General features: G+C 37.7%; 1 protein-coding gene across 1 annotated transcript; it reads left to right on the top strand.

The window, feature by feature from the left end:
- Nucleotides 1-568: 568 nt before the first annotated feature.
- On the top strand, nucleotides 569-11,826 carry LOC149075333 (myc proto-oncogene protein-like). The gene is made up of 3 exons (XM_089242697.1): nucleotides 569-1,158; nucleotides 7,202-7,790; nucleotides 9,666-11,826. Exons 2-3 carry the CDS (start codon nucleotides 7,241-7,243, stop codon nucleotides 10,244-10,246), a joined length of 1,131 nt encoding a protein of 376 aa, XP_089098823.1. The 5' UTR covers nucleotides 569-1,158; nucleotides 7,202-7,240; the 3' UTR covers nucleotides 10,247-11,826.
- Nucleotides 11,827-19,982: the final 8,156 nt, after the last annotated feature.

Here is a 19,982-nt window from a genome sequence, read left to right as displayed (position 1 = left end):
TTAAATTAAATTTCAATCTATTTTTTCTAAATCTTCATTTATTTTAAGATATAGGAAAATGCTTATCGTTGTATGTAAATTACGCTTCATTTCGGTTGAACGCATCACTTTTCAAAATCTGTACGGTTATATATAACGAACAGTTTCGCTGTTTTTTTGCGACTTCGTTATACGCGGGTCCGACTGTGTATTATATGAAATATTAAATTTAAAAACAATATTGTTGTGCAATTGATGTGTGCGTTGACGGTTTTCGGGAATTTGTAAAATTCGGAGAACCCGAACCTTTGTTATTATTCCGTGGGGGGGAGAAAGACCCTCCTAATATACGTGTTTATTATTATCAGTGTGGGAAATATTCTGTGTACACATTTCAGTACATTTTTTTTTTCTCTCTCTCATTTTTTGATGCTTTTCACCGAAAAATCTTTTCTTCATATTTCTCCCTCTTTCTTATAATACAACCTGCCCGCGCCCCCCACCCTTCTACGGTAGTAGTTATCAGTATTATTTTTCTTCCTGCTCATGCCCCCCTCCCCTCACTTCACCCCACGGTCTCACATACTACACACGAGAAATGCAAACACGCTTGCGTGGAAACCGGCTCATGCATTTTCCACGAACCAATCCCAGGACCCCGCTTTTCCCGCCAAACGCTGGACCGCGTCACCGCTGCGTTTTTTCTCACCATACGCGCCCCTCCGACGAAAACATAGTTCCGACCGGAACAGCGGCTATTCTGTGTAACTACGCTTCCTTCGTTCGTTATGGGACCGTGAAAGCTCATTAATGACTACGATAGCTTCGATTCGAGACGTTTATATAAATTGACAGGTCCTCCGAGTCGGATTTTCGATTACTGCGACATTGCATGTGATTCACATTATTAGGAATAAAAAGCCGGCTCTACTCTCTGTCTCTGCTTCTACCGGCGCGCGCGGAGTGATTCGCCGGGTGTGCACATCCCTACACAGACTAAGTTGCTTCGCAAAGCGCCCTTTAAGCGCAGTATCAACGCGACCGGCTTCCGTGTAAGTACTCCTCCTCCCTTTAACGAAAAAAATTATTATTTTTTCGGTATTATGCTGTGGAAGGTGCTCCGTGTGAATTGCGCTGATTCTGTGGAACCTATAAAAGGATATATCGGATTCATTAAAGGTACGTGATTCTCTTTTGAATATATTTTCGTTGTTTTTTTTAATATAATGGCGGCGTCTCGTTGGCGAGTATAAAGTAAAGGAGGAAATATTCTTTCTCGACCGTATGGAATGCATCGATGTTGCGCAATAACTCGAAATACGCTTCGCCGTAGGTGGCCGTAACTTAGCAGCAGCCGCCGCGCTTTTTTATTCTATTATTATTACCAGTGATGGGCGTGAGAACGTCTTCGTGCTGTAAATGTTACATGTATTGTGTGTTTTGTTTTCGATATATTCCGGCTTGTGTTAGAGAATATAGAACGCCGGAATATCTATCGTATTGTGATGAATATTTTTTTCATTGACACTATTGGTTCGAATGAATTCTCACGGATGAGTGGGCTCCGGAGTTTCTCGTCTTTCGGCTACATTTTGCCAGTTCTCTTTCGTTTATGACGGAGTGGGGGGGTCCCCAGGGCCGTACTGTTCGATGCAGCCGCTCCCTAGATTGAAATACGTCGTAAAATCTAGACTAAAATACGTCGTATCACTTTACTCGGAGCTTCTGGTATCCTTTGCTACCTACGTAGTTACGTCGTCCGTAAGGGGTCATTTAAATCAAAAAACGAAACTTTGGTTCCATCGTACTATGATGAACGTTTTATTTGACGCTACCTGTTCGGATGAGCGAGTGGGCTACGAAGTTCGTACCGCCCGTTTTCTCGTCGACTGGATTCTGCCGGGTCCTAGGCCCGTGCTGTCCGCTCCGGGGGCTCCCGCGATTACGCATTTGTAGTCTTGCGTCGTATCACTTCACTCGGATCTTTGGTATCCTGGGCGCTGCTGCCTTCGTAGGGAGGTATTTAATTGAAGAAACGAAACTTTTGGTGCCTTCTTGGCTATACGATTAATATACATTTTTTTCCATTGACATAACTGGTTGTAATAAATTCTCACGGATGAGTGGACTCGTCCGTGTTTCCAACCGTCCGGTTTCTCGTCTGCCACATTCTGCTGGTTCTCTTTGGTAGGGGCTACAGGGCAGTACGGTTGTTCGCTGCAGGTTCCACCGGGATAACGTTTAACGTATTATATATAGTTTAGATCTTGCGATTTATTACACTTCCCTAGATCTCCATCGCACTGGTGTTTCCATTCGAATTTTCTGGTACTACAGGTTCGAATGAATTCTCACGGATGAGATGGGCTGGAGTGTTTGAACGGCCCGATTTCTCGTCTGCCGGGCCTCAGGGCCGCGCTGTTTGCTGATGGACCCCCCAGGATAACATTCAACGTATTTTAGTCTTTCTTTTGGATCTAACGCGATGTAGCATTTCACCTAGGCTAATACATCGGGCTTTGGTTTTCCTGGGCTTCGCTATTTACGCGACCCTCGTAAGGAGGTCATATAATTAAATTGAGGAAACTGGGGTGGGGGGGGGGGGGAAAAGAAATGTTTTAACATTGAGTTGGCCTGCTTCTGAGTTGCGTCTTTCTACTGTGAGGTAAAAAAGGTGACTTTTGTAGGAGGTCCGGATTCCTGTTATTTGCATCCTGTAATTTCGATTCCTGTAAAGTGCAATGCATCTGTTGGAATTTTTTCTGCCATATACATGTTACTTTCCCCTTATGTTGGGGGGAGGGGGGTAAAAACGAGGGTGAAGCTACTGACCTTAAAGGGGGAAATTTTATTTGTTCTCATTTAAAAGGATCCCGATGGATGTGGAAAAGGAGCCCCTCCCCACCCCTACAGGGTGTATCATCGCTTTAGGAAGCCGGGAGGCATTTAAAGATTGTCGCCGCCTTTTTAGTCTTTTTTAGATGGGTTGCTATGCACTTGTGAATAGACAGACGCCTGTAATATTATTCTCTTGGCGAGTTTGGCTGAGTTTTTTTTTCTTTCGGCTTCATTGAGTGGTGTTTTCCCACAACTTTTACGCGTTTTGTGTAATGGGATTGGTCGCAGTACTGTTTCTTATTCAGCTCGTCAATACTGCCATTCGTAATTTTTTACAAGCTTGCTTTTCCATAATTTTCCTCCGGCTCCCTTTTCCCAATATTTGTAGTACATATACGCAGCCGTCGTTACCCTTTCGTCGGTACCTATTGCCAAGTTTTTTTACAATGGTGCGGTAAGGGACCCCAAAAAATATTTGCTGTTATTTGAGTACGAGATGTGAAGCGGGTTGCGTATGAGTTATTTTGGTTGTTTTCTTGATGCCTTCAGGAGGATAAGGTGGGGGGCGGGGAACCGCACGGTCAAGCGTTGGATACAGCTAACCGAATAAGACAGTTATTTACGAGATGCCCGGGAACGGAGGAGTCTTAACTGGATGAAACAATTGTCTTTGGTCAGGCAAGGAAGACTGCACGTTAGCGCGATGAATTCAGAAATTGAATAAGTCTGGTTTCTAGCGTCCCGAGCGCTGGACCAGAGGGGCGTCGAATGCACCTTTTTAACATAGGGACCCCCCCCCATTCAGTATTACTTAAAATTGCCCACGCAATAATTTCAAGTATTGCAGGATCGTACATTCGCCCGCCTCGTTCACAACACCCCCGCCCCGTACGGTTGTGGCCCTGCCGAATGTCCACAAATACTTTCAGTAGCGCTGTTTAGAATCGGGGCTAGAACCACCAAGTCATAAATGACTTGCTTTCACTTCAGTATCGGATAGAAAGATATCTAGAGATGCCCTGGCCATTCATGGATCTTTTGGTAAAACATGCAATATTCCAACGCGAGTACCCAGTGTTAAGTTATCGGATCGGTCAGTGACCGTAAACATGTGAAGGAAGCCGAGAGCTCTCGTAGGAGACGATTTAAATAAAACTCCTACAAGATGGTTAGACCATGGGCAGAGCATTACCACCGCAGCGTCAAACATCGAGTCGACTGCATGTACATGCGTATATATGAATTGACGTCATGCCCCCAGTCTATCTTCACCTATGGGTCACTATATTGCCTATTGAATGATTCATTTACGCCAGTAATACGTATGTTTGAGTTGGGTAAGTGTAGATACGAAGTCAATTGTATGTTTCCATTGGTATGTAAATGTATACTTTTCGTGAGGACTGGGGGCGAGAATGTGTTATTCAGTACTCAATTTTTAACCATTGAGCCTTTTTTGTGTGCAATTCCTGGCGGAGGCATTACCTACAATACCGTAGGCTTTATTGTCTGAAATGGTCACCTAACTGCAGCGTAATTATTGACTTTTTAGACTAAAGAAAAGCCACCACTGATGTGAAACGTCGTTGTTTCTAGAAAAGAGATTCTCAACCTTTTTGGAAGCCCACGGCCCGGTTTAATTCTAACCACAAATATGGAGGCCCGGTCATGCACACGACTTGCAGGAAATAAACGCGAGAAATAAAACTTAGTCACTTGCAGGCCGGTTTAATGATTAGTTTCTAGTTGCGGGCCCTACTGCGATCAATTTTGATTTCATTAAGGAACTGGAATACAAATTGAGAACGGCCTTGCGTTTATCGGGGGTTGAAAACTCAAGTATCGAAAGCCTGTGGTTTCGATAATTTCTCGCGTGTTCTCCATATGATTTTTGTTTCTGCCGGCCGGCCGCGCGATGACCCACATTCGCAATAAATAAAGTGCGGGCGGTGCCGGTTCTTTGGCGTCTTTTTGTTTTCGGCGAAGCGATTGCTAGCCACGCGTGGCTGCCCATTTTCCCCGCGAAGCTTCCAGGTATAGCGATGTCGGGAGGGTGAGTATATTATTGAGAAGCTCGCCTTGAACTCGATATGGCGAGGTTTTGTCTGAACTCTGGCTGGCTATGCAGATCGAGTCAGGAAGAACGGGGAAGTGGGGGCGAACCACATCACGTTTTTTTTTAGGGAATAAAAATTTTTCCCTCCCTGTTATTTTTCCCTCTCGGAATGAAGGGATGAATAAAAAGGTAGCTATTGTCATTGAGGGAACACCTGTTTTGGACAGTTTTTTTTTCGTGTCTCCTTTGGGGTGGCACCTCTTTCTCCACTACAGTATATCGTGGGACAGGTGTGCGTTTTTCTGTGCAAGGAATAACATTTGTCACTGAAATGGCGTTCGTTCGTTGATCTTAATATAAACCTGATGCATTTGACTGGTTTTGGTCGTTCTACTATTGTTTGAAATGCTAAATGAAAACGAATTTTTCCCCCCACAACATTAATCAAGAATATTCTTATCGAAAATAATTATTCTCCAGTTATTTATAAGACCTTTCAGAGAACATTCTGCCCCCCTCCCGTCTTGATGGGAATATTGAAGTTTGTGGTCCACAAGATGTTAAACTTTTGAAAGCAAGAAAATGAAGCCACTGGCGGAATTGCACAACTTGTAAAGAAATGAGTGATAAAAGCTTTCCTTCAATGTACACACACTTAAATACTGTATTTTGGAATAAAGGCGAAACTTCCTTTCGTCAATCGACTCTTTGCATTGAACTGATTTCCAAAAATGTTTCTAACTTTAAAATATTTTTTGATCTTGAGGTTTTTAAAATCTTCATAACCAAACTTTTAGAAACCTCTCTAGATAAAATGAACTCAAGATGGTCATTTGGTCTCGAACTAGCAGCTCTCATTATGAGGCGTTTATGCCAAAAATTTAAACATTAAAACTTCAATGAAAACTTTTTTACTAATTTTATGAAATTGAATATTCGTCTTTCTTTTGAATATTCTAATTTTTGCAGCCAGGAGAATATTGATCTCTGAATAGTCTTGCCTTGCATCAATATATTCTGGTTAAATAAACTGACCATTTGTTATTACAAACATGAATGGGGGGGGGGGAAGGCTGCAAGTAACTTGTATTGCATGGAGATATCCGTTAATTTAAATCTATAGATGCTCAAAACCTTGGGCCAATGATTTTCATTACACCATTATACAAGACCATAACAGTGGGGGAACTAAAGGAAGGGATCTAGTCACCGCTCCCCTCCAAATGCAATTTCTGGCTACGGACTTGCCATTGCAGTTATACAAGGAACCACAGGTGCAAATTAATTAAATTTGCAAAACTTCTGTTTGAAAATGGCTAATCCAAAAAATTTTCTTAACCTCATTTTAAATGTAGGAATGTTTATTTTTTTTTTAATTTTATTTATTTTTTTTTTTTAAAAAAAGGAACATATTTCACTTTCTCACTTAAAATCACATTTGAGTGACATCAGTGGGCTGCTTGTGATGAATGTACTAATTATGTGGATTTGTTATAAAATGGTTTTGTCCCTTTTTAAATTGGTGATTCAATTCCCGTAATGTATGTGGCAGCAGTAACTCACCATTTGGTGTATTGTAGAGAGAGGCAGACAAGTGCTATCATATTCGACGATATGCTATTAGGTGCCAACAGAGGCACGTGCAAGAAGGGGTTGTGGGATCTTCCTAAGATGGTCAACACCAAATATTTCTGAAAAAAAATATATATATATATATATATATATATATATATATATATATATATATATATATATATATATATATATATATATATATATATATATATATAAAAATATATAAAAATCTCATGTACTGTACGCTCCTGGTTATTTCAACTGGTTCAATGTGTGCAAGGTTGAAGTATGTATGTTACTTAGCTATACTGATCATAGCTTTATTTACCAGTATGGAAAATCTACAATTGTCACAAAATATGATGTCAAAACCGAGCAAAGTTACCAATCGTTGCTAAAATATCGAAACGGAAAATACAGGAACGTCCTGAAAAAAAAGGGGTCGTATGGTCATTGAAGAAATCCCAAAAATCTTGTTTCCCTTTTCTTTATTTGTATACCATGTTTTCTTTCATGCAAAATGTTTCATGAAACTATTTTTTTCAAGTCGGGGGGGGGGGGGGGGAATTGCCACCTATGCCTGGTACAAAGTTGAATTATTTTGAAGTGTAAATTATATTTATCAGAAATTTAATTGTGCTTTAGTTGTATAGGATTTTCTTTTCATCAGAACCAAGTCTCTTCAATTTATCTATTGAGTTTCGAACTCTTATATAAGCATATTAACTCAATGTTGTATTTGTTCTCTTGCAGATTACTTCTGATAGCTTTGGGTGACAATTAAAGAAAGAAATGCTTCCGAGGTGCGATGAACTTTGGAGTGCCTTGAGGCCGATCGATGCCGTGGAGCAATCTGTTTCGGAAGAACTGTACGACTTCTGTAATGGAGCATCTAACACATTTGGTGACATCAGTGGACGTTTCATTCACGATGACTTCAGCGATTCATTTTCTAACTTTTCACATGTGTATGAGGAGCCAGTGCTTCTGCAGGATTGTATGTGGGCCGGGACTTCACCCATCGATTTGCTTAAGTCATCTATGAAAGCAGCCGTGGTTCCTCCTCTAGAGCAGCAACCATCTGAGCCAGAATGTCATATCCTGATACCCACTAAAGACTTGTTTGATCCGTGTCCTGTTCCGGAGAGTGCAAATGACAGTGGTCCCCAAAACAACAAAGCTGCAGTTTGTGTGCCGTATACTCCAGACAGTGACCATTGTTATTTCCAGCCAAAATCTGTTCCTAAAGTGCAACAACCCCCACAGGGGGTAGTTGCTATCAAAGAAGAGGAGGATGACGACGACGATGATGACTCTGATTCAGACTCTTCTGGAAATTCTGGTGAGATAGCTCTTATCAAATACTTCAAGTGCTGTTTATTGCAATCAGACATTGCATGCACTCATAATACATTTTGTTCATGTTTATTTGATTTAGGTGTTTGTAACGAGATGTGAATTTCATGCTGATTATTATACTTTCCTATCTTCAACTTCTCTATGCCATCCAAATTTTAAATGTTAGTGTATTTGTACTGCACCTTTATAATTAGTCGCAAAATTGTCTATATGAAGCACAGAAATAGACTTATGTTGATATTAAGTTGTTTTTTTATTACACAAAGGTTAACCCATTAGCTGCCACAATCCCATTTGGGAATTTCGGAATTCAATGTGCTTTGTTTATAACTTTTTGTACATATATATAATTTATCCGGCCAAAAATTTCAAATAAAAAAAAAAATTGGCAGTTAATGGGTGAAGAAAAATGTCTTCAAAACCTATGTCGTAACTCTGAATACCTTCCTTTTTAAAATGTAATCCATACATCCCATGGTACATTTTTATTTGGTAAGATGTATGTTTATAGCTTTTTGGCAATAATTGTTTTATGCCAAGAATGTTGTTGGATGTGCCTCCTTCACCAACCAATATCAGTCCCCAGGGGATAGGAGGATCTTTAGCAGCTCTCAAAGCCAGATTTCTCATTGGGGGGGGGGGAAGCTCTATAACAAGTTTAGTGACAGAAAATTATTCTGGATCCCTGGGTAACAGCCTACCGTTTTGAGAACCACGATTCAATTAGCTGAAAAAATCGCCATATCCGAACAGAGCTAAAGAAGACTCATTTAATGACCTGTATTCCAAAGTTATTCTCTTGAGAGTTTAGTGCAGGACTTGATAACCAAGTATTTCAATTTGTCTTTCCCCTGTTAAAAAAAATTGACTTATCATAATGAAGTTGTGTAGCTAGTCTCCGATTCCTGAAAAATTATCTCTAGAATTTTGATCATGATTGTAAAATAGTCAATGTTTAGGGGAAGAAATATTATTATTTAAAAATTTACTTGAAAAAAGACATTATTTCAAAGATTACGCTTGTGACAGGTTTTCAATTTTAATGTAAATTGTCACCATTGAGTGGTGACATTTCCTTTCGGGAGAAAAGACAAAATTCAACAGCCAGCATCAATTTGGTGTTGTGATGATATTCGAAATTTGTGAGATGACTACTTTGACATTTCCCATTGAGTATGTCCCGCTTAGAGCTAATGGCAATTTTTTTTTTTTGCAATAACTTGATTTGAAAGTACTGACAGGTAACTCTTAACCTACTGGTTGGCAACTTCACACTGATCTGCGATGTCTTGCACGATGTCACCTTTTCTTGCAGGGAGAAATCCTTATTTTTTACTTTTATTAATGAAAAATCCCAACATGTGTAAAAATAAGCTTTTGGAAATGTATAAAAAAAAAAACCTTTTTCTAATTTTCCAAAGTTGGTGGCTATGAAATTTTGTCATCCTTAGCAACTAATTTATTGAATGAAATTTTGAAAACTTTAGGTGCAAAAATACCAATTTTCTAATTGCCATGGTGAACTGGAATTAGTCTGTCTTTCTCTGGAGGAATGGAAATTTGTTTTACTTCATAGACATTACAATTCATTAAATAGACATAGAGACAGAGCAGAAAATGTGGGGTTCTGTCCCATAAAACACGGGACTACTGTCAGTATATATTTTTCAATTCCCCCCCCCCCCCCACTTTCCAACATAGATGAACGATCCACAATTGTGGATGCCGAAGACTGATTCGTGGTGTTCTTGTTAACAATTTTCTTATTTTCAGAACTTTTGAATACGAGCTTTATTTACATGTTTTTAATGTAAAAAATTGGCAATAATTTAATGTCCCTTATGTGGTTCTGTTTCAGCTGACGAAATAGACATAGAGACAGTGACAGATGATGGTCCAAGTTTATGTGCTATCAAGCTTCAGAGGACTATCAAGAAAGGATATTACCAACGTGAAAATCTTCCGCCATCATCATATAGGTCTTACAATAACACGAGTCAGTGGAAAATTTCGGGTACAATAAAAAGAACTAAGGCTAATGTTAATCAGAAGAAAAAACAAAGGACTAGGAGGGGTCGTAGGCCAGCTAATTCCTTGCCCTGTTCACCCAGGGGTAGTAGTAGATCTAATTCGGATTCCGAGGAGCCTGTCAAGAGAAGTATGCACAACAACATGGAGAGACGTCGCCGGGAAGAGCAAAGGTCTGCTCTACAGCATCTTAGAGTTCAAATACCAGAACTGAAATGTGTGCCGAAGGCTCCAAAAGTGACGATACTCAGGAAAGCTAAGTTATTTATAATGTACATGGAGTCTAAAAACACAGAGATGCAACGAGCTAAGGACACTTTGCGACAGAAGCAACTGATACTGTTGAAAAAATTAAAAACTCTAGATAAGAAAGGGTTATTTATTAAAGAATTCGAAGACTGCTTTAGGTAAATTTTTCAAATAAAAAAGTGCTGTTTTTTCAAAGTGTAATAAATTTCATTCATTATGTACATAATCAAGTTCTTTTGTTCTGGTGGTTAGCGTGTGGAATAATACTGTTACAAGAGTGTGCAGATTTTTTTATTTTGCTTTTTGTTTTTGAAATCAATGGAACAGGGTGTAGCCAGGGTGTTTTTTGTATTTATGGGATAGCTTTAAGTTCTGTTTATCGTCTAGTCTGGAATGGTCTGAGGGAAAATGCAAAGAGTTCCTATTAATAAATTTAATTGCATTTTTTTTTGTAATGTTTCCATGCAGTAAGCGTGTATAATTGTTTGGAGGATTTTTTGCACGTCTGATTCAAGCTGAAGCTTGTTTAAATTGTTTGTTTGCTACACCCTTTTTGAAATGAATATTCGTAACACTGCTTTTTCGACCAGCTGAATTTTTCTATCTCCTCCACAACATTAAAAATAATATTGTATCGCATTGGCAAAAACTATACAAAGTAATGTAAAAACTTCGATATTGAGGTAACAGTTTACATTTAGTTTTTCTTGGTAATTTCATAGTGTACAGACTTTGAAGAAAAAAATTTTTTTTTCCTGTTTTTTATTTTACACTGCCATTTAATCTAGAAACATGTACAAATTATTTTGCATACAATGGAACGATTATTGCTTTATGGTTTTCATATATAATTTGCGTTTTTAATCTTTGAATGTTTTAAGTTATTTACGAGTGACTTTTTCCTTGATAATATGATAGCTAATTTGTATCCAATCTGAATACCACAATGTCTCGTTACTGTTTGAAATATCAAAGTTCCTTGCTGTAATGTTTATTATAATTAACCACGAGTAAGAATCGTTGAATTTTCAGTCTTTAATCAATTATTTTGTAAATTTGGATATTTACCTTTTTATATTGAGTAAGAAATCTAAGTTGTTATGTCAAACTTGAAATGCTATGTAAATTGTAGTTTATTGGATTTGGGGGGGGGGGGCTGTGAGGAATATGTTTGATTCTCTGGAACCATTTACTCATTTGATCATTTTGTAAATATTTCGCCTTGTTTTTTCCCATGTTAATTTGCTCAATCGGTTTTTTTTTTAAGTTGGCGGAACCAGCTTGTTCCTCTTTTGTGATGCTGGTTTATCCCATATAAACTATATTCAAAACGAAATATATGGTAAAGAAAAGTTTTGAATATAGTTTTTAAAAATCCAAATACAGCTATAATTTTCACCAATAGTCGGCGAAATATATTTCTTATTTAAGGGTTAAGAGATTTAAATGGTTTGCGAGAGTGTTTTCAAACAATCTGGTGGCCTTAGAAAGAATGCCTTTTTTCGTGTCGAAGTTCATTTGAGAGTACATATTAAATTGTTTTTTCCGAAGTTTTTTTTGCTTTCAATATTTATATTATGTGTTGTATATGCTTGTATAAAGAGGAAAATGAATCATTTGTTACGTGTAAATTTATTTCGCAGAATTTTTTGTATGTGATTTGTCAGTTTTTAAGAAAAAGAAAATATCCAGAGTTTAAAAATTGTATTTGCACTATCGTGTTTAACCTTATTTGCAGTAATTCATCTTGTCTTTTTTATTTGAGTCTTTCTTCAAATTATTGATTTTGAACTTATAGTATGAAAGGTATGATACCAATCGTAGATGATTGTGTAAATGACTTATAGTGAGAATATTGGAAAATATTTAGATTTTTAAATTTTGAGCCAAGTATCCATAGCTCTTTAAGGTAGGAGTCTTGAACATTTGAGATTGTGGGCGCTAAAGGAAAATGTGAAATTGGTCAAACGGGGGCTTACGTTTTTCTTAGAATTTTTTATTTATTCCGAGATTTTTCCATTAATCCTCAAATTTATGAATTTTCAGATATTTTCACTATAAATATGAATCCGATAATTCTTTTTTTCATTTCTCTGAGAATTCAGAATTAGTTTCCACCAGTTCTGAAATACCTTCCTTTTTATGAAATATAATTTTGAAAGAAATTTTTTTCATTAATGAGTATTATAGAATTTAAACTTTTGTTTTATATTCACCATTCTTATTTCTCGATTTTCAAGTGAAGGGAAATTCCTTGTTTTATTTTTTCATTTCTCGGAATTAATGGAAGTTAATTTCTATAAATTCTGTAACTATATAACCGTATTCGTCGGTGGGCCATATAGCCTCTCTAAGTCTTCGAGGGCCATGCTGAAAACCCCTGCCTAAGTGGAGATATTGCAACACTTTGTGGAAATACAGGTGTATATGGAATAAGGTGTATTGCGGTTTGGACGTGGGAATTGCACCAGCCTGTAACTGGTACCTGTCATTGGATGACATAAAAGGCATTTTGTCACATTTTAAATCTATTCAAGTGGGGAGATGGAGAGGAAATATGTTTTCTTATACGTGTGTCTGCGAGAGAGTTATTGCCTCTTGAAGAGCCTTTTTTAACTCATTATCTTGAAACGCGGTGGTCAAACCTGTCTTTGCGAATTTCTGAATTTGACTATCAACAGAAACCTGTTCGCGGCTTTTTCTTCCCCATCTAAGAAAGAAACATAATAAAAAAGAAATCGCAAGTCGTTGCTCACCTACTTGCAATGGGCTTATTATATTCGCATGCCATGCATTTTCTAAAGACATGAACTCGACGCATTAAGAATAAATTGAAGCGGAAAAATAAGAATACGAGAAGAAAAAATGAAACTTCTAAAGGGCGAACCGATAAATTTTTTTCCCCTCTCCCTATGTTTGCAATTTTAAAATAACTATATATATATAATAGCGAGCGAATAATTCTCAAAAGAAATGTTCGGTATTTTAAATATCGGAAGCAGATCGGGGGAAATAACTGGTTCGGGCCTTTTTTAGGAGAACTGGTCGTGTTTGACTAGTTGCGAGTTCCGGCTTTTATTTCTTTCTTTTTTTTCGTATAGACATATCGCATTTATTTAGTTAACCCTATGTATAGATATTACTATCTTATGTCTGGTTGACCCGCTATTTCGACTCTTGGTTTATAAAGGTAAGGAATAGATTATACACAAACACCTGGTAGGGCAAAATAAATTTTCATCAATAATTGTCGTTTTTTTTTTAAAAGTTAGTTCATTGTTCAGAGATTATACGAAATTCCTTTGAGTAATAGAATTCGGTCTCTAAATTAGCCCTTGCCCGAGGGCCTTTCTTCCTGAAATATGGCAGTCACTTGCTGCGTTTTTCACTCCGATTTCTACTTTGTTTTGAAACATATTCCACTTAACCACCTTTCGAAAATAGTAGAGGCATCGTAGCTTCCTTTGTGTCTAGGATTAAACTGTTAAAGTTTTAGAAAAGATCTTTTACAAACCTTGAAAAAACAACCAATAAGCTGATCGAACCAATAGGTTGGTTGTGTTTTTTTTCCCCAGTTCTGTAAAGTAAAAAAAGCCGGAATTACGCTGTAAAAGTTAAATAAAATATCTTTTAACAACACTGGAAAAACAAAATCAACCAATAGGCCGTTTAATTATATTAACTCAAATGAAACCGATGAGCTTCATTGGTTGCGTTTTTCAGGTTTTATATCAAAATTCTTTCATAAAATTTTTACATTATAAAAGTTTAATAAAAGTTGTTTATAAAACTTGAAAAATACAACCAATAGGCGGATCAGTTCAGTTCTCACTGGAATGTAACACATGTGCTTATTGGTTACATTTTTCAAGTTTTATAAAATAATTTTATCAAACTTTTGTAGTGTAATGCCGGCCTTTTATGTAGAAAGTTTTTAACCAACTGCAGCAGATGGTGATGCAGATCACTAACGGAATGTAGCAAAGATCTTTCCCCCCCCCCCCTTGTTTTGTGTGTAAATTCTATTCACTCATTTATGGAAATGCTACGCGGGAAAATTCAGTGCATTTGCAGATTCCAGATCGGCAGCAGAAATCGTTTCCCCCCTTATCTTTACGCGACGAGACTAAACAACTCATTAACGCGACAAATCCCGACGATAAGAAACCGAAACTGATTAGAACAATCCTGTGGCTGCCTTTTTTATGTCAATAATGACATATCTCGATCATGCCGATAAAATCTGTGCGTTAAGTCACCAAGTTTATTTTTGTTTTAAATTCTAATCTAGGAAGGGGGGAATGCAAGATAAAAACTAAGGGAAAAATAGTTGAAAATATTGTTCTTAACTACAATACTACTGCTTAAACCGTACATGCAACTCGTACACATTCATCTACGGCAGCGTTTCTCAACCTTTCTGAATCCAAGGGCCAGTAGAATGTGTGAAACAATTTGACGGATCACTTGCGTCCCGTATTATGGGTTATTCCTTTAATTTTGGTTGTTCCGATATTTTTTTACACAATAAATATTGAATTTGTAATATTTACTGAGGTCATGAACACATGGCGTTTTCATAATATATAAAAATTAAATTATGATAATTATGCAATAAATATTCATTTCACATATTTTTAGGTTCAACGTTTTCTCAGCACTTTCAATAGCAATTGCTGATTGTGCCTAGTTCTGACAACGTTTTTGAATTAACGGTGTGTCCCCGTATTTTTCCTTTTCTTTAATATTCCAATTCAACGTATTTTTTCTCAATGAAATATGGTCATCCGATCATTTGAATATTTTTTCCCGTGAAATACATTTTTGTTTAGGAGCCATTCAAGTATTACGTGAGCAGATTTTCAGCCATTTTTGACCCCCTCCCCCCGTCTGCAAAATTTCGTCAGCAGCTTAGAATATTTCATATCTTCAAAAAGGGGTGGTTGATGACGTAAGCAACACCTTCACACCCCCTCTCCCCTTGTCATAAAAAGTCAGCAAATCCGAAACCCCACCCCTGATGCCGACGTAATACTTGAATGACCCCTTACGGTAATTTGCAGTATATAGTCCTTCATTTCGCCCACTCTTCAACAATCTCAGCAGTGTCGCATTCCGTAGGAACTCAATTCCTGGCATTTTCGACGATGATGTATGTTGAACCCAAATATAAAGGTATAATTTTTATTTGAACCCATATGGATATTACTAAAATCAATTACAAATGTTGAACACATTTTTAATTCAGTTAGAATTAAGTTTTATTAAATATACTTTTATCAAGTCTGCTTGTGAACAACTTCTCGTCCATGAATCATCGGTTGAGGAAACACAGCTCTACGGAATTTTGTTCATAACTACAACAAAAGATGTTATTCGTAACTCCAAAAAGTATGAAAGAAAAGAAGTGCACGTAAAAAGAACATTCCTGTACTATATACTATCGGAATAGTTTTACGGACGCGATATCAGTTTCGGTTTCGGAAAAATTGTTTCCCCACATTTCAATAACGAAAATACGCCGCCGACTGCGGAGACAAGCTGATGAAAAAAGAACCTCACCGGCACCTACGAGAGATGTTTCGACGAGAAAAAAAAAATGTAAAAATCATAGCTTTAGATTATTCAACTCATTGATAACCTTGGGAACTTTTCCTAAACGTTACCTAAAAAGAAATCTCTCTTTTTTTTTAACGCATACATATCTTTAACGAGTGTATGTGAGCGGGAAAAAGAAAAATAATAATTGAAATGCGCGATTGGATTTGGATATTCGCCAAAATTCGTCTTAACCTTGAACCTGCTTTTCGCCTTTTTCTCTGTCTTTTGATGGAAAAGAAACAAAAAAAAAAAGAAACTACGTACATATACATATTTTAAAAGAAACTTGCGCGTCGTGATATGTTACGGGTGATCCTTTATGAGCAATCAGTCAGTTTGCTCATCCGCTTAGAAAACTCTTAAATTACTCTGCCAAAGTTCTTTAAAAAGAAAAAAAACAAAAGTCCATATAACATCGGAAGTTTTATAAAAGAAAAAGAGTTCTCACAATTCTCTCTAAAACGATAAAAGAAACGCGAAATTGATTTGTATTCGTATCCAGTGCTCTCTCCGCCATTTTCTTTTACTTTTTCTACAACTCGCGGTTTTAAAAAAAAAACTGATAGCACCGCTTTATACCCTTTTTCTTTTATACAAAACTTGTTTCGTTATTTAATGAATGCGATTTTAGGATTTTCGAAACTCACGTGGAATAAGAAACGACAAAAAATGTAAGAGAAAACGCTGATACTCTTAAATGTTAAATATTAACCCAGTTCCTTCGTAAGAAAAAAAAAATGTTTTGTAATACGTAATACTGTCTTCTGAATTATTTATTACCTAGAATTTTAGAATGTTTTTCCTGGCATGTGTGAGTTGAATTTAGAAATTGCTGAGCAAACACTCCCGATGATTACACTGCTCAACACTGATTTTGTTCTCGAAGATATTTTAGAGGGAATTTGAGGAGCTGATCCCGAATCCGGCATTGGTTTTCACAGATTGGTTCATGTTTTTTAAATAAAGTGAATATTAAAATTTCGATGGCAATACATAAGCAGCGTACAAATCAGTCTCTCATCCCAATGTGCGTTAGGAGGTAGGGAGCAGAGCTGAAGAAATTTTTCTGACAAAGGAGGGGGGGAGGTGTCAGAGTTTTGTTGACTTCTGCTGACGGGAAGGGGGTCAAAACTGGCTAAAAATCTGCTGACGCAATACTTGGATGAACCCTTACTGAACAATCAATTGCGAATGCTTACATTGCATGATCCGCACTCTAATGTGTACGCGCCTTTAGGAATGAGGTAGTTACATAGGCAGTAAATGTATCTGACAAATGGGCCCGAGCCCCCCCCCCCCCCCCCCAGCATTTGTCACCATGTCCATTGTAACCTATAGATATATTAAGTTTGAGCCCTCCCAATATTTCCAATAACTTGACGCGTACGGTGAGTTATCGTTTTAGTTTTTGGTCAGTCAAGTAAACGAACCATCAAGCCGAAATGTTAGTTTCTTGCAATAAAAAATAGACCCCCTCTTTGAGAAAATCCCACTTACACCTATGCCCATGTATCCAAATAGGAACTCCGGGCCCTTTATATCGAAGGCTAATCACTCGACTGATATTCAACCATATATTCTGAGTGAATGATCGATTTAAAACGTATGGTGTACGACAGCCATCTTCAACTTGTTGCTCGCGAGCACCATGGGTTGCTCCTCGAACCAATTTCGTGCTCACGAGCACTTAGTCAACGCTTCAATCACGCTGATTAACAAATCTATCTATCTATATATATATAATTGATTTTCTGTGTGTGTGTGTGTTCTCTATACAAATCTACAATTTTAGATCGATCGTCGCCAAATTTTGCATATATACCAAATGGGACCCGACTTGAACGATAGGCTACTTTAAAATTTCGTCAGACCAGGGCAAATGCCCCAAATGGGCAAAAAACTGTCCGGCAACAATGGTTTTTGGGCCTCAACAATCACTTTCCGAACGTTTACTTTGGTTACCGTGGTTCCCTAGCAATGCGTTTCAGACGTGTATATGCCTTTACAATGGTTTGTCGCTTCTTTAACGCTGCCAGTTACGTATAATAGTTTATGCCTTTATAATGGTTTGCCACATTTTCAATATACTCTCAGTAATGAGGCTTTTTGAATAGACGTCATAATCATCATCAGCATCGCTTTGAAAGTCAGGAAAAGGGTGATCCTCATAGAAATCAGTATTAAAATTGCCGATTTAACTGCATAAATACGGATATTTAGTGGGGGGGGGGGGTTCCTGCCACATCAATAATTTTAAAAATTAAATTCTCGATTTTTGAAATATTGAATTCGCTTGGAGATACGAAGCCCAGAAAATTAAGTATGAAGTAATTAGCCGGATCTACTTTTGAGTTGGACATTCATGCAATAACATTGATTTCAACTTTTTATTTATATCTTCTCAAGCATGAAAATTAATGTCTCCGTATTGTCTTTTGATATTTATTTGCATAAACTCATATAGTTTAGGATGTTTTTAAAATTAGTTATGAGCCTCGTAAAGTGCATCGAAAAAATTCCACAGCTTTAATTAAGCATTTTTGGAAGCTGAAACAGGCAGAGATATATAATTTGAAGTTCAGGGGGAGGGAATCGAAATACCTAGCACCCATCAAAAAAAAAGGGGGAGGAGACTATTCATTTCTATGTTTCTTTAAATTTAGATTTGTTTATTTCATGAGTCGCGCAGGACGTCGCCATATTGGTTATCTTTAGACACGGTTTGCATGTCCCTCAAAGAAAGAGGGAGATATCACGTGGTTCATAAAGCCTCATTGAAGAAAACCCGGGCAGCGCCGGGTATTACAGCTAGTGTTAAATAACAGCCATTTTTCGCCATACCGAACGATAAACAAAGAAACGAAACCTGGCGCCTTTTTAATAAGCATCCCAAAGTACCTTTATAATGTAAAATGGAACAGATTAAAAACATGCACGTTTCCTTGAAGATTGCCTATTATTAGGTATGACGAAAAACAACACCGTTCCTTAGCATTTGTCATGCCACTCTGCAAAAATTGCATTCATGGATTACAGATTTCGGATATAGGTATGTCAAAGTTGCCGTAAGAGGGTGCTCTTCTGTTGGTGATGGTTTATTGGCGGTGCTATAGCGACTCGGGGAAGGTTGAAGACCGCTGGTTTATAAGGTGTACTAATTAGTTAACACGAAGAGACTAGTTTTCCACAGCTGAAGAACGCGGGCAGGATTTCATTCTTTTCAAGAGAAAAGGCATCCACGAAAAATGCTATTTATCTTCTTGCTGTAAAGGAAACTGAAATTCCAAGCGTGCCTCAATAAATAAGGCTGTCTCTTCAGGCGTGCGCGTGTCCTTCCTCCAAGAATTTCCTATGTATAGTAGCAACCGTCATCAACCCCCCCCCCCCCCACCTCACATGGCAACGACGATGAACAGGTTCCAATAATGAACAGTATTGCCTATTGCCAGCAGTCAAAAAAAATTTCCAACTAGATTTCCCATCAAAAACAACTAGAAACTAACCAGAATTAATTTTAGTCATTATTTAGATGACGACAATACGTCCCGTATTTCCCGGGACATTCCTGTAGTTTCACGAAATTTAATACAGTAGGCTCTCGCTAATCCGGCGCATAACAGACCAGAGCGTGCCGGATTATCGAAATCACCGGATTACTGGAAGTCAATTGGAGAAAAGACTATTTAAATAACACGATCTTCTACGCACAGACAGTGACTTGTTTTCCTCTTCTATGCTCGAAGTTCGCCTAAAAACGCCTGATTACTGGATGGGCCGGATTAACGAACGGCCGGGTTATCGAGAGTCTACTGTATAGACTACTAGTGCACAGGAAATTTTTTTTGAAAAAGACTAGAAAAACAACTAGCAAAAGTAAATTGCCGAAAAAAAGATCAGATCTAACTGGAAAATAACTAAGCTGGCAACACTTATAATGAGGTATATATGTTACGCGCATGAGGTTAATGTTAAAATCCGGTTATAATGTGCAATCATCGAGCATTTTAGTAAGTTTGATGAATTTCCCTAAATTTGTCACTTTTACCGGTGATTATGCATAATACCCAAGCTTCACATCGTTGGTGTGAACGTGATAAATCGTACTTATATGATATACATAATCAGATGTTCTCAAACTTGTCCCACTCGTGATGCCCCTTTTCCTAATCAACGTTTATCCGCTGCTCCCAGAGCAGTTTAACAAAGAATCTTTTCGAAAAACTTTCATCCGAGCCGCTGCTCTGCGGCGCCCCCTGACAATAGTTGACGGTGCACCAGGGAGCCACGACACATAGTT

This window comes from Pholcus phalangioides, unplaced genomic scaffold, assembly GCF_987345545.1.
Source record: "Pholcus phalangioides strain wild (caught in Gottingen) unplaced genomic scaffold, Ppha-v1.0 ptg000015l_1, whole genome shotgun sequence".
Classification (NCBI taxonomy): Eukaryota; Metazoa; Arthropoda; class Arachnida; order Araneae; family Pholcidae; genus Pholcus; species Pholcus phalangioides.
This window is presented reverse-complemented; position numbering and strand designations above follow the sequence as displayed.